Raw genomic sequence first — 13,219 nt, forward strand, 5'->3', positions numbered from 1 at the left:
CGTTCCTTCACTGTTGCTGGGCCAAAATCCTGGAACTCCCTCCCCAACAGCACTGTGGGTCTACCCACACAACACGAACAGCAGGGGTTCAAGAAGGCAACTCCCCACCACATTCTCAAAAGCAATTAGGGATGGATAATAAATGCTGGCCTTGCCAGTGATGCGCACATACCCTGAATGAAGAACAAAATGCCACTGCCTTACAAGATAGTTGCTGATTAACAGGCAACAGAAACTTTTCAGAACTCTCGAGTGTAATGTGGAAATTTAATCACTAAGATATGCAAGGATGACGAAACAGAATCAACTGCACTGTTTTTAACTTATTACTGCCAGAGCTGGCGGGCAGCCATAAAGACAGGGCTAAATTGTGGCGAGTCGAAGAGACTTAGTAGTTGGCAGGAAAAAAGACAGAGGCGCAAGGGGAGAGCCAACTGTGCAACAGCCCCAACAAACAAATTTCTCTGCAGCACCTGTGGAAGAGCCTGTCACTCCAGAATTGGCCTTTATAGCCACTCCAGGCGCTGCTTCACAAACCACTGACCACCTCCAGGCGCGTATCCATTGTCTCTCGAGATAAGGAGGCCCAAAAGAAAACTGCCTTGCTTTTCATAATCTTGTGATTTTTTTATTAGAAGTTGTCAATTGCAGGGTTGAGTAAGTTTCTGTTTTTAAAATAATTTCGATCATTAAAATAAGAGGCAAGGCAAGTTTCCACTTATTCCGCAGCTGATGCCCAGCCAATTAAGCTTCATTGTCATCAGTGATGACATCATCTGGATTCTCAGACTTGATTACTCCCTGTATTCCACTGCTGGGAATTGAATAGCTTCTATGGTTTCTTGTAACCTTGAATAGACAGGACACTTAGCACTTCTAGTCTCTTAGTCTTTTTCTTAATGAAACAGCAACAGTTCTTTGAAATGATATTGCAAAATAAAAGATGCCAGCCAATGTAAAACTACAAATCTTCAATCATTCAAAGAATATCTGCAGGGTTAGAAACACACATGTAATGCCAAAAACAAACCAGTAACAAATTTATACAAGTCTGCACCTCATGAACACAGGCTACTGAAGCAGCAAGGATAGGTTTCAGCTGGCACATGGCCGAACAAGAAATGTGGCACTTAATAGCTTGATAACCATTTACTTGAAACATTAAGAACTTGAACCCAATAACAAACTTCAGCTTGGAGGTGGGATGGTGGATGTGGGAAAATAAGTCCAGAACAAGGATGAAAATATATAAGTTAATATAAGACTAACAGATCAAATAAAGAATTTAAGAGGAATTTCTGAACACAATGAATGTGGAACTTGCTGCTACATGGAGCGAGTCAAGCAGATAGCGTAGGTGCATTGAAGAGTGGCTTGATGCCTACATTAGGGAGAAGGGAATAGATGAAAAGTGAAGGATGGGGAGAGGAAATTAGAGTGGGAGGAGGCACATATGGACCATAAATGCCAGTATAGACCAGTTGGTATGAATGGTGTATTTCTGTGCTGCAGATTCGATATATTCTGCGTAATTTGGTTGTGTGCAATCACTGCATTTCTGAATTTTGCTAGTTTTTAGACTTTGAATAAGATCACTCCAGCTCAGCACTGGGCCAGGGCTAAAACAAACATATCTGATCCGAATATTTGTTTTAAACAGAACACAAAGAGTACTACAGTGATGTTGTAGGCTTGACAGCAGCATCAATATTGAATGTCTATTAGACAGAATCTTTGGAGCAAGTATTTGAGGAAATTTCTTTTTCTAAAAACAGGAGGCCCACACAGCAAATTAAGGTCAGTATTAATATGGTACCACACCTGTTTTACATAAACATCCTCATTGAGTATTTACCTGAAAGGAGCATTCTTAAATGGCTTTTTTTTTAAAAAAAGGTTGAAATCCTGAGATTTTGTTCGAAATGTTGATAGCTTCAGAACAACCTGTGTTTTTCCATTTTAGTAAATAAACCATGAAGAATTTTCAAATCCATGTTTTCACAGGGCTCCCATTCCTTGTCCTGTTTATGATTGGTTTACATTTTAGAAATTTCTACACAACCCAAAAGAAGCCAATTTGTTCTGTACTTTTATGTCTTATGATATGGATGCACAATTTATTAAATTTTAATGAATTTTTATCACCAGAAAAGCAAACTCAGAATTCAAACTCTGATCTTATCCTGCCCCTGCCATGTCTTTGGAAGAAGCAAAAGGCTGTAATGCTATATTTAAACTTTATAAACAGGGAAGCACCATTTCTGGTGAAAAATACCATAACTTCTAAATAATTGCTTTAAACATTTTTACAGGTCGACACTTGAGGAATAAAGTATTGTAAAGTATTATCCTAGTGTTTTTTTTAAACTGCTAGTGTAAAGTGGAACCTAAATCCCAGGGCTTGTGACACTGAGGACTTAAAATGGACCTCTATCTACTTCCCTGCTTCAAATTTGGCATTGATGCCACTCTTTCACACATTAAACTCTATGAAGCACTTGCTTTCAAATACACAATTCAGTTTTATTTATGATTGAACCAAGGATAAGGACTCAGTACTTTTTGCAGCACAAGATCAGCACCACAACATAATAAATAGGAAATTGAAGACGATCAATTCTAAAAATAAAATCAAATTTATCCATTTTTTTCTTTGAAGACAATGCTCTGGTTCTTTAACGCTGTTTCTGTTTTGCATTAGGATTAGTTCTTTGCGATTGGGGGAAAATATCCAATTCACATTGTAATGTAATAAAGCATAACATTAAGACACCTTTCACAGATGGCAAGTGTGGGTTGCACAAGACTAGCTAAACCATAGTCAGGCACCACGAATTCAAACTTGTAAGACATTTAAGATACTGTACAAATTAACTTAGAGCAACATAATATACAATGTGGTTGATTCCAATGTGAAGAGTGACCTCACTTATAACAATACTATTATACAGATTTTCTAGCTGATTTAAAATATATGAATCCCTCTAAAATTATTCATTTTCTATTAACAATACTGAACTAACTACAGCACTGCCTACTCTGCTTGTGTTTTTAAAGCCCCTCTGTCTTAGCTAAATAGTAGAAAGCATCTGAAAGAGATAAGAACCCTTCAACAATAAATCATGCAGGTTTGAGAGTACAGTAACATTTATCATGCTTCCTTCAACCTGTCCTGACAACCTTCAGCCCTTGGAATGCACTTGGTTTTTAATATTCCATATTTCTTAAGTGATCATTAAAGTTGGAGCATTTGTTACGCTGTATTGGGTGAAAAGCAGAAAGCACCACTGCCATTGACAGTGAGCTTACCTGATGGTATGGGAACTGTACATTGGTGGCCAAATCAAGTCAGATGCTTTAGATTGAGAACAATTGTATTTATATAGTGCCGCTAACATAGAAAAATGGCCCAAGAGGTTTCACAGAGGTGTAATTGGACAAAAATACACACCAGACAATAAAATATTAGGGATGGCTTACCAAAAACTTGGTCAAAGAGGTGGGTTTTAATGAGGGTCTTAAAGGAAGAGAGGGAGTGTTTTAGGGAGGGAACTTCAAGGCAAGGGGCCTAAACAGCTAAAGGCATAGCCCTCAATGGCGGAGTGAAGGAAAGGAGGGATGCATAAAATGGCACAGTCTGAAGAGAGAGTTCGAGGCGGGTGTGTGTGTGTGGATGGGGTGGTGGTTATAGGGCTGCAGGAGAAACAAGGAATATAAATTTAAATTGGAGACGTTTGGTGACTGGGAGCCAACATAGGTCAATTGGTCAGCAAGAACAGGGGTGATAAGGACATGGTGTGAAATAGAATTTGGGCAGCAGCATTTTAGATGAGCTGAAGTTTATAGAAAGTGAAAATTGGAAGGCCAGTCAAGTGAATGTTAAAGCATTTGAGTTTGGAGGTGACAAAGGCATGGATAAGGGTTTCAATAGCAGGAAGGGGGAGGCGGTGGTGTAATGATATCACTGGACTAGTAACCCAGAGGCCCAGGCTAATGCTCTGAGGACATGGGTTTGAATCACACCACAGCAGATGGTGAAATTTAAATTCAATTAATAAATCTGGAATTAAAAGTTAGTCTAATGGTGACCCATGAAACCATTGTCGACTGTTGTAAAAACCCATCTGGTTCACTAACGTCCTTTAGGGAAGGAAATCTGCCGTCCTCATCTGTAACTCCAGACCCACATCAATATGGTTGACTCTTAAATGCCCTCTGAATGGCCTAGCAAGCCACTCAGTTGTACCAAGCTGCTACAAAGTGTAAGAAAAGGAATGAAACTGGACAGACCACCTGGCATTGACCTTGGCACTGGAAATTACAATCACAAACCCAGCCCTGTCAACCCTGCAAAGTCCTCCTAACATCTGGGGGCTTGTGCCAAAATTGGGAGAGCTGTCCCACAGACTAGTCAAGCAAGAGACTGACATAGTCATACTCATGGAATCATACCTTACATACAATGTCCCTGACACCACCATCCCTGGGTATGTACCCTCCCACCGGCAGGACAGACCTACCAGAGGTGGCTGCACAGTGGTATACAGTTGGGATGGAGTTTCCCTGCAAGTCCAAAACATTGACTCTGGAGACAGTGAGGTCAAACATGGGCAAGGAAACCTCCTGCTGATTACCACTTACCACACTCCATCAGCTGATGACAGTACCTCTTCATGTTGAACACCAGTTGGAAGAAGCACTGAAGACGGCAAGGGCACAGAATGTACTCTGGGTGGGGAATTTCAATGCCCATCACCAAGAGTGGCTCGGTAGCACCACTACTGGTTAGGCTGGCCAAGTCTGAAGGGACATAGCTGCTAGACTCGGTCTGCGGTAGATAGTGAGGGAACTAACAAGAGGGAAAAACCTACTTGACCTCGTCCTCACAAATCTACCTGAGCCAGATGTATCTGTCCATGACAGTATTGGTAGGTGTGACCACTGCATATTGAGGATACCCACTATCGTGTTGTGTGGCATTCTTCTTCTTCTTCTTTGGCCTCCTTGTCTGGAGAGACAATGGATAAGCGCCTGGAGGTGGTCAGTGGTTTGTGAAGCAGCGCCTGGAGTGGCTATAAAAGCCAATTCTAGAGTGACAGACTCTTCCACAGGTGCTACAGACAAAATTAGTTGTCGGGGCTGTTACACAGTTGGCTCTCCCCTTGCGCTTCTGTCTTTTTTCCTGCCAACTGCCAAGTCTCTTCGACTTGCCACACTTTAGTCCCGCCTTTATGGCTGCCCGCCAGCTCTGGCAATCGCTGGCAACTGACTCCCACGACTTGTGATCAATGTCACAGGACTTCATGTCGCATTTGCAGATGTCTTTAAAGCGAAGACATGGACGGCCGGTGGGTCTGATACCAGTGACGAGCTCGCTGTACAATGTGTCCTTGGGGATCCTGCCATCTTCCATGTGGCTCACTTGGCCAAGCCATTTCAAGCGCCGCTGGCTCAGTAGGGTGTATATGCTGGGGATGTTGGCCACCTCAAAGACTTCTGTGTTGGAGATACGGTCCTGCCACCTGATGCCAACGATTCTCCGGAGGTAGCGAAGATGGAATGAATTGAGACGTCGCTCTTGGCTGACATACGTTGTCCAGGCCTCGCTGCCATAGAGCAGGGTACTGAGGACACATGCTTGATACACTTGGACTTTTGTGTTCCGTGTCAGTGCGCTATTTTCCCATACTCCGTTGGCCAGTCTGGACATAGCAGTGGAAGCCTTTCCCATGCGCTTGTTGATTTCTGCATCGAGAGACAGGTTACTGGTGATAGTTGAGCCTAGGTAGGTGAACTCTTGAACCACTTCCAGAGCGTGGTCGCCGATATTGATGGATGGAGCATTTCTGACGTCCTGTCCCATGATGTTCGTTTTCTTGAGGCTGACGGTTAGGCCAAATTTGTTGCAGGCAGCCGCAATCCTGTCGATGAGTCTCTGAAGACACTCTTCAGTGTGGGATGTTAATGCAGCATCGTCAGCAAAGAGGGGTTTCCTGATGAGGACTTTCCGTACTTTGGTCTTCGCTGTTCGACGGGCAAGGTTGAACAACTGTGGAGGAAAATTCCTTCTTCTGAAGACTTGAACGCATGTGAGAGCAGCAGGGAGAAGATGATCCCAAACAGTGTAGGTGCCAGAACACAGCCCTGTTTCACGCCACTCAGGACAGGAAAGGGGTCTGATGAGACGCTGCTATGCTGAATTGTGCCTTTCATATGGTCATAAAATGAGGTGATGATATTTAGTAGCTTTGGTGGACATCCGATCTTTTCTAGTATACTGAAGAGACCACGTCTGCTGATGAGGTCAAAGGCTTTGGTGAGATCAATGAAAGCAACGTAGAGGGGCATCTGTTGTTCATTACCACCATGCTAAATGGGATAGATTTCGAACAGATCTAACAACTCAAAACGGGGCATCCATGAGATGCTGTGGGCCATCAGCAGCAGCAGAATTGTATTCAACCACAATCTGAAACCTCATGGCCCAGCATATCCCCCACTCTATCATTATCATCAAGCTGGGGGACCAACCCTGGTTCAATGAAGAGTGCAGGAGGGCATGCCAGGAGCAGCACCACGCATACCTAAAAATGAGGTGTCAGCCTGGTGAAGCTACAACACAGGACTACTTGCATGCCGAACAGAATAAGCAGCATGCGAGAGACAGGACTAAGCAATCCCACAACCAACGGATCAGATCTAAGCTCTGCTGTCCTACCACATCCAGCCATGAATGGTGGTGGACAATTAAACAACTAACTGGAGGAGGTGGCTCCACAAATATCCCCATCCTCAATGATGGGGGAGCCGAGCACATCAGTGCAAAAAAAAAAGCTGAAGCATTTACATCTATCTTCAGCCAGAAGTGCCGAGTGAATGATCCATCTTGGCCTCCTCCTGAAGTCCCCAGCGCCACAGATGCCAGTCTCCAGCCAATCCGATTCACTTCACGATATCAAGAAATGGCTGAAGGCATTGGATACTGCAAAGGCTATGGGCCCTGACAACAATCTGGCAGTAGTACTGAAGACCTATGCTCCAGAACAAGCCAAGCTGTTCCAGTACAGCAACAACACTAACATATACCCGGCAATGTGGAAAATTGTCCAGGTATGTCCTGCACGTGAAAAGCAGGACAAATCCAACCCGACCAATTACCGCCCTTTCAGTCTACTCTCGATCATCAGCAAAGCGATGGAAGGGGTCGTCAACAGTGCTATCAAGCGGCACCTGCTCAGCAATAACTTGCTCACTGACTCTCTCAGTTTGGGTTCCACCAGGGCCACTCAGCTCCTGACCTCATTACAGCCTTGGCTCAAACATGGACAAAAGAACTGAACTCAAGAGGTGAGGGAGAGTGACTGCCCTTGACATCAAGGCAACATTTGACCAAGTATCGCATCAAGGAGCCCAAGCAAAACTGGAGTCAGTGGGAATTGGGGAAAACTCTCTGCTGGTTGGAGTCATACCAAGCACAAAGGAAGATGGTTGTGGTTGCTGGAGGTCAATCACCTCAGTCCCAGGACATCACTTCAGGAGTTCCTCAGGGTATTGTCCTCGGCCCAACCATCTTCAGCTGCTTCATCAATGACCTTCCCTCCACTATCAGGTCAGAAATGGGTATGTTCGCTGATGATTGCAGAATGTTCAACACCATTTGTGACTCCTCAGATACTGAAACAGCCCATGTCCAGATGCAGCAAGACCTGGACAACATCCGGGTTTGGGCTGATAAGTGGCAAGTAACATTTGCGCCACACAAGTGCCAGGCAATGACCATCTCAAACAACAGAGAATCTAACCAGCTCCCTTTGATGTTCAATGGCATTACCACCAGTGAATCCCCCACTATCAACATCCTGGGGGTCACCGTTGACCAGAAACTGAACTGGACCAGCCACATAAATGCTGTGGCTCAAAAGCAGATCAAAGGCTGGGAATTCTGCAACAAGTAACTCACCTCCTGATTCCCCAAAGCCTGTTCACCACCAACAAGGCACAAGTCAGGAGTGTGATGGAATACTCTCCACTTGCCTGGATGGGTGCAGCTCCAACAACACTCAAGAAGCTCGACACCATCCCGGACAAAGCAGCTCGCTTCATTAGCACCCCATCCAGCATGTTCAACATTCACTCCCCTCACCACCGACGCACAGTGGTAGCGGTGTGTACCATCTACAAGATGCACTGCAGCAACTCACCAAGGTGCCTTCGACAGCACCTTCCAAACCCACGATCTCCACCGCCTAGAAGGACAAGGGCAGCAGATGCATGGGAACACCATCACGTGCAGGTTCCCCTCCAAGCCACACACCATCTCGACTTGGAACTATATCGCCGTTCCTTCACTGTCGCTGGGTCAAAATCCTAGAACTCCCTTCCAAACAGCACTCTGGGTATAGCTACACCACATGGACTGCAGCGGTTCAAGAAGGCAGCTCACCACTACCTTCCCAAGGGAAATTAGGGATGGCCAATAAATGCTGGCCAAGCCAGCGATGCCCACATCCCACGAATGAATGAATAAAAAAAAAATTGCCTCAGGAAGGGAAGAAGCAAATGTTTTGTGATGGACAGTACATGAATCAGAGATAAAAACAAGAAATGCTGGAGCCACTCAGCAGGTCTGGCAGCATCTGCGAAAAGAGAAGCAGAGTTAACGTTTCGGGTCAGTGACCCTTCTTCGGAACTGACATGAATCAGAGTCTCAGTTCAGGTTTTAGCCTGAAACAGTGGCCAGGAACAGGTTGGAACTGGCTGCAAAGGCCGCAGTTGATGGTCTTCATCTTTCTGATGAAATTGCTGCTCATCCACAATTGGATATCGGACAAAGAGTCTAACTACAGAGGCAGAAGTAGAGTTGGGAAAGATGGTGAAGAGGTAGTGCAGGTAAAATCAGAAAGGGAAAATTGAGAAATTCAGCCATTTGATTGGGCATTTCAAACACAAACAATGCAAAAGATCCCACATTTCTGGGTCCTGGGTAATCAGTGCAATCTATCACATAGTGTTGATTGGTTAAGATGCAGTTCAGTGGCAATGTGGGTGTCGAGAAGTTTCTCCAAAAAATTCAACTTCAGCCTTAGTAAACTGCTCATCCCAGCAGTATGTACCAGACCTTCTTGCTGACTAGTCTGGAGCTAGTTTCTCTCCTGCTGTTATGAACTTAAAAAGAAACTAATTTTGTGAACTTGCAAATCAAACACAGAAGTCAGCACATTATTTAATCTGGACTATGAGCACAGAATTTGAGAGTATGAGAAGCAGATTAACAAGTCTCAATCAAAATTTGAGATTAAAAGACATTTTTCCCTACAAAGTTATGAATCTGTGGAATGGACTCCCAGATAAAGCTTCAAATAATCTCGCGATTACAGCTTTACAAATAACCTGAACGAACACCAGGCTTGGAATGGGACTCACTGTGATAAGAACAAGTACATACAGAAAAATCTGATACCATGTGAAACATTGTTCTTTGAAGGGAAGACACCATGGAAATGTCACGCTAAGGAAGGGAACAGATTATAAATAAATAAAACAACATGCAAGGCTAGCTAAATATTCAGGAGTATTGCTGGATTTACCTTTGGCAGAGAGAGAGTACCCTTTTTTCAATGGATTACAATAGTTGGAGAGAGTCCATGCCTGTGGGAGTGGACTTGATGGTCCAAATAACATTTTCGCATTTATTTATGTTTCTCAGGAGAATTTCTCCATTTCGCTCTTACCATGCTTGCTGCATAACAGGGCCTTTTGCGTTTCTAACCTATTTTAGTCACTGTTTTGTTCAAGGTGCAGTTTGGGTATTACGTCCAAATCACTTATTTTAGTTTAGACAAGTGAAAAGAATTACTCATGAACAGCAAGTAATTTTAGCATTTTCCAAGTCTGGTACTTGCACACTCTGCATCCTCCATTCTCAGTCTCTGAGCACAGAAACAAACAAATTCAGGAAGTTGCATGCTTAGGGTTGAATTTCACTGAGTAATGGATTAGGACATCAATGGAAGGATGCAATTATCATAGAAATGGATTTGAACCCAAATCTCAGAAATTACGAGATGGCAGGGCAACACTGTGGAGGTAAACATAGTCAGTTGGCTTAGTTAATGCTCAAAAGAATTCCCTTAATATCTGCCTGCATCATTCTTAAATTAAAACAATGTGTTTACCCATCTTGCATACCAAGCGTTAAAGGGCAAATTCAGAGTATAAATTGTCAGAGGACAGATATGAAAATTATAGCAGCAAAAGACACAATATTAATACCACTGTTTCAGTAGTTAATTTACTTAAGTTGCCAACACTGAGTTGACAAAGCTTTCATTTTTATACATAACAAAAACAATATCAAGGTTTTTACAACAAATTTATAACGATGAAAACAGTAAGGATTTGCTCAAGATGAAAATAAAGCATGCACAGATCTAGAAGACAAGTATGAATGTGTTCCTGTGCCAAAGCCCTTCAATGAGCAGAACAAGAAATTTTATTTCTCAGCAAAAGGCTGTTTCTGTTTTTGTTTTCTTTTACATTCACATAATGGTGTCTTCAACAGCTGAAAGAAGTGTGGTTCAAATGGATGAACAAAAGTCAAGTATGATTGGTTTCTTTGTATAGTCACTGTGCCTGCAATATATAATAGTGGGGAGAAGAAGCCAAGTAAAAAAAAAATGCATTTGTCAGTTGCTATGTGATAATACAATAGTAAAAATGGATTAATACAACTATGGAATTGTCATCCAGGATAGTTAAAACATGACATTGGACATAGTTAAGTAAATCTCAAACGTTTAAATGATGCTCAAATGTTGAGTTTATCCAGTGAGTACCTGAGTCCTATATACCAGGAAAGCTCCATGTTAGATTCCCATTCTGAACTGAGTTAGATCATTTCAGCCAGGGTGATGGTGGTAAGGGTGAATTCACCTCAGTTCTCCAAGATAGGGATCTGGCTCATTCCTCAGTGATGCTGGAAATGTGTTAACTTGGACAGTAAGCGAGGATAAGATTCCTCTTGGCTGTAACGACCCCGAAGAAAATGGCTAGAAACTTGGTGAGCTGCAATTTTGCATGTGCCCTGTGCCTGAATGGTGAGGCCCCTGATAATGAGCCTTGGGCCTCATTAGAATGGAACTAACATGGTGCGAACACCTAGCCAGCAAAGAGGAGACCAAGATCGTGCTGCTGCTGATGTCACCATGGCTTTCAGATAAGTGAAACCAGGGCGAGCGCGGGGAGTGGAGGTGTTCAGAATCGGAGACCATTTTCAAGGTTAGTAGGGTGGGGCAAGTGGTGAGAGGGATCAGAGGCCATGGGTCGGAAGAGAAGCTGGGGTCGGGGGCTGATCGGGTGTTAGGGTTGAAGCTGTCGGGAGGAGAGGAGGTCAGGAGTTTGGAGCAGTGGTTAGCTTTTGTTAAACATGAGGTTGGAAGGAGCACTCCTGCTTCTCCCAGCTCCATGTTCAGGTAAATAAATGTGAAAAGTTTATCTTGTGGGATCAAGGTCTGGTTTTACTGAGTGCAGCTGGTGCTAGCACAAGCCACCTCAGGGGGAACCAATCTAGAAATGCGGCATCAAACAAGTGTTAGGTCCTTTATTTGCATATGCAAAGAGCCTAATGCCTGTTTTCAGTCGTGGGTGCCGGAAGTTTATTTTATTCCTTTCCCGGGTAGCATACTGTCAGACAGAAATGCACACATGCTTCCTTTCCATCATACTGGGAGATTAAGCAGGCCAGTTAGTGCTCAAAAAACAGGAGCTGTGTGGCCAAATTCATAGGCCAGTAATTTTGAAGACTCAGACGTGAATAATGATGATTGGGGAAGATACCAGAAGGTACCTAAAGAATCACAGGTCAGTAAGGAGTCAAACAAAGGACATCAGAGTAAACTGTTACGAAAAAAAGGACAAAATTAGGCTGATAAGAGATCTGCTTGAACTGTGGAATATCATCAATATAGACTTAACATAAATCATATATAGTATGTTGATAAAAATGTGTGAGGATAAAAGCCTGTGTGAAAATATGCCTTGACATCTAAATTGTATACCTGTGTCTACAGAAACAGAATTCAATGTCTGTAGCCAGTTTTAAAGTCTATTTGCAGTCACAAACCAAATGAAGTTAATAACTGACAACTGTTCTTTCATTTTAACTATTATAACTTATGACATATAACTTTATTGAAAATAAAGACAATTACCGGGAATGATTAACTTACTTACTTGAGTTATTTCACACCTTCTGTATGCCACTTTAACCTGCAACAAGATAAAGCATTTTAACAAAACTCTGTATGGTTAAGATCTCTCTCTCTCTCAGACAAGTTTCCTTATTCTGTTCAGGAAGCTGATCAACTCTGCACCAGCTTACATGAAAATCCTATCTCCCTTGTTGCAGGTCATTTACAGACCCAAGTAATATAAAGGCACAAGTTCAACCTCGTTGAAACATATTCTCATCACAAACGCTTTCTGACTGATCCCAGTTTAAGTGATATTATAAAGAGAGCTGCTCACATCTCAAGCAGATGAACCCTTGTTGCTCTCAGCACTCTTGAATAAATACTACCTATCCTTGGGGATTTATTTGTTTTGAACCCTTTTAGCCTGTCTCATTTATAGTGCAGTGATAGATGATATTTGTGATATCTTTATTTGGAGACAGCGTGTTGCTCATGCCTTCCTTGTGAATACTTAGAGAAAGTAGACATTCAGAATATTTACTATCGTGTGCTCATCCTCAGTTTTTAGCCCGTTTGCACCTTTAATGGTTTTCACCTCTTCTGTGGTTGCCTCTTATTGCTACAGGCGCTGCTTCACAAACCACTGACCACCTCCAGGCGCGTATCCATTGTCTCTCGAGATAAGGAGGCCCAAAAGAAATGCACCCCACATTATGAGAAAATAAATTGAGAATTCTAATGAAGTGAGATCAAGTAAGGAACTTGATGATTAATGATCAAGAGAACTAAGCAACATAAAACAAGAGTAAGGGTTCCTACAAATGTAGGCATTAGCAGCCTGGACATGTATGATGATGGAGCCTATCAAAAACACACATGCCTGGTATCAACAGCAACATTTGAAGTTGATTTTATTTCATTTTGTACTGAGTGTTATTACTTTACTATTCGGAACTTACACTGAAAAATATATTTGAACCATTTTGGATTTTGATTCTGCACCATTGAGAAAATTTATAAATAAATAG

General features: G+C 42.7%; 1 protein-coding gene across 14 annotated transcripts in view; it reads right to left on the reverse strand.

Annotated features, from left to right (window-relative positions):
- Nucleotides 1-604: 604 nt before the first annotated feature.
- Nucleotides 605-13,219, reverse strand: part of LOC137357516 (dystrobrevin beta) — a 580,754-nt gene continuing 568,139 nt past the window's right edge. For 13 of the 14 annotated variants that reach the window (XM_068023985.1, XM_068023970.1, XM_068023952.1 and 10 more), the window contains 2 exons: nucleotides 12,232-12,267; nucleotides 605-10,632 (listed from right to left, as the gene is read on the reverse strand). In XM_068023985.1, coding sequence (XP_067880086.1) covers nucleotides 12,263-12,267 — 5 coding nt within the window. In that variant the 3' untranslated portion in view covers nucleotides 605-10,632; nucleotides 12,232-12,262. The remainder of the gene's footprint in view (nucleotides 10,633-12,231; nucleotides 12,268-13,219) is intronic. The other variant, XM_068023881.1, reaches the window with a different exon arrangement.

This window comes from Heterodontus francisci, chromosome 3 (genome assembly GCF_036365525.1).
Source record: "Heterodontus francisci isolate sHetFra1 chromosome 3, sHetFra1.hap1, whole genome shotgun sequence".
Taxonomy (NCBI): Eukaryota; Metazoa; Chordata; class Chondrichthyes; order Heterodontiformes; family Heterodontidae; genus Heterodontus; species Heterodontus francisci.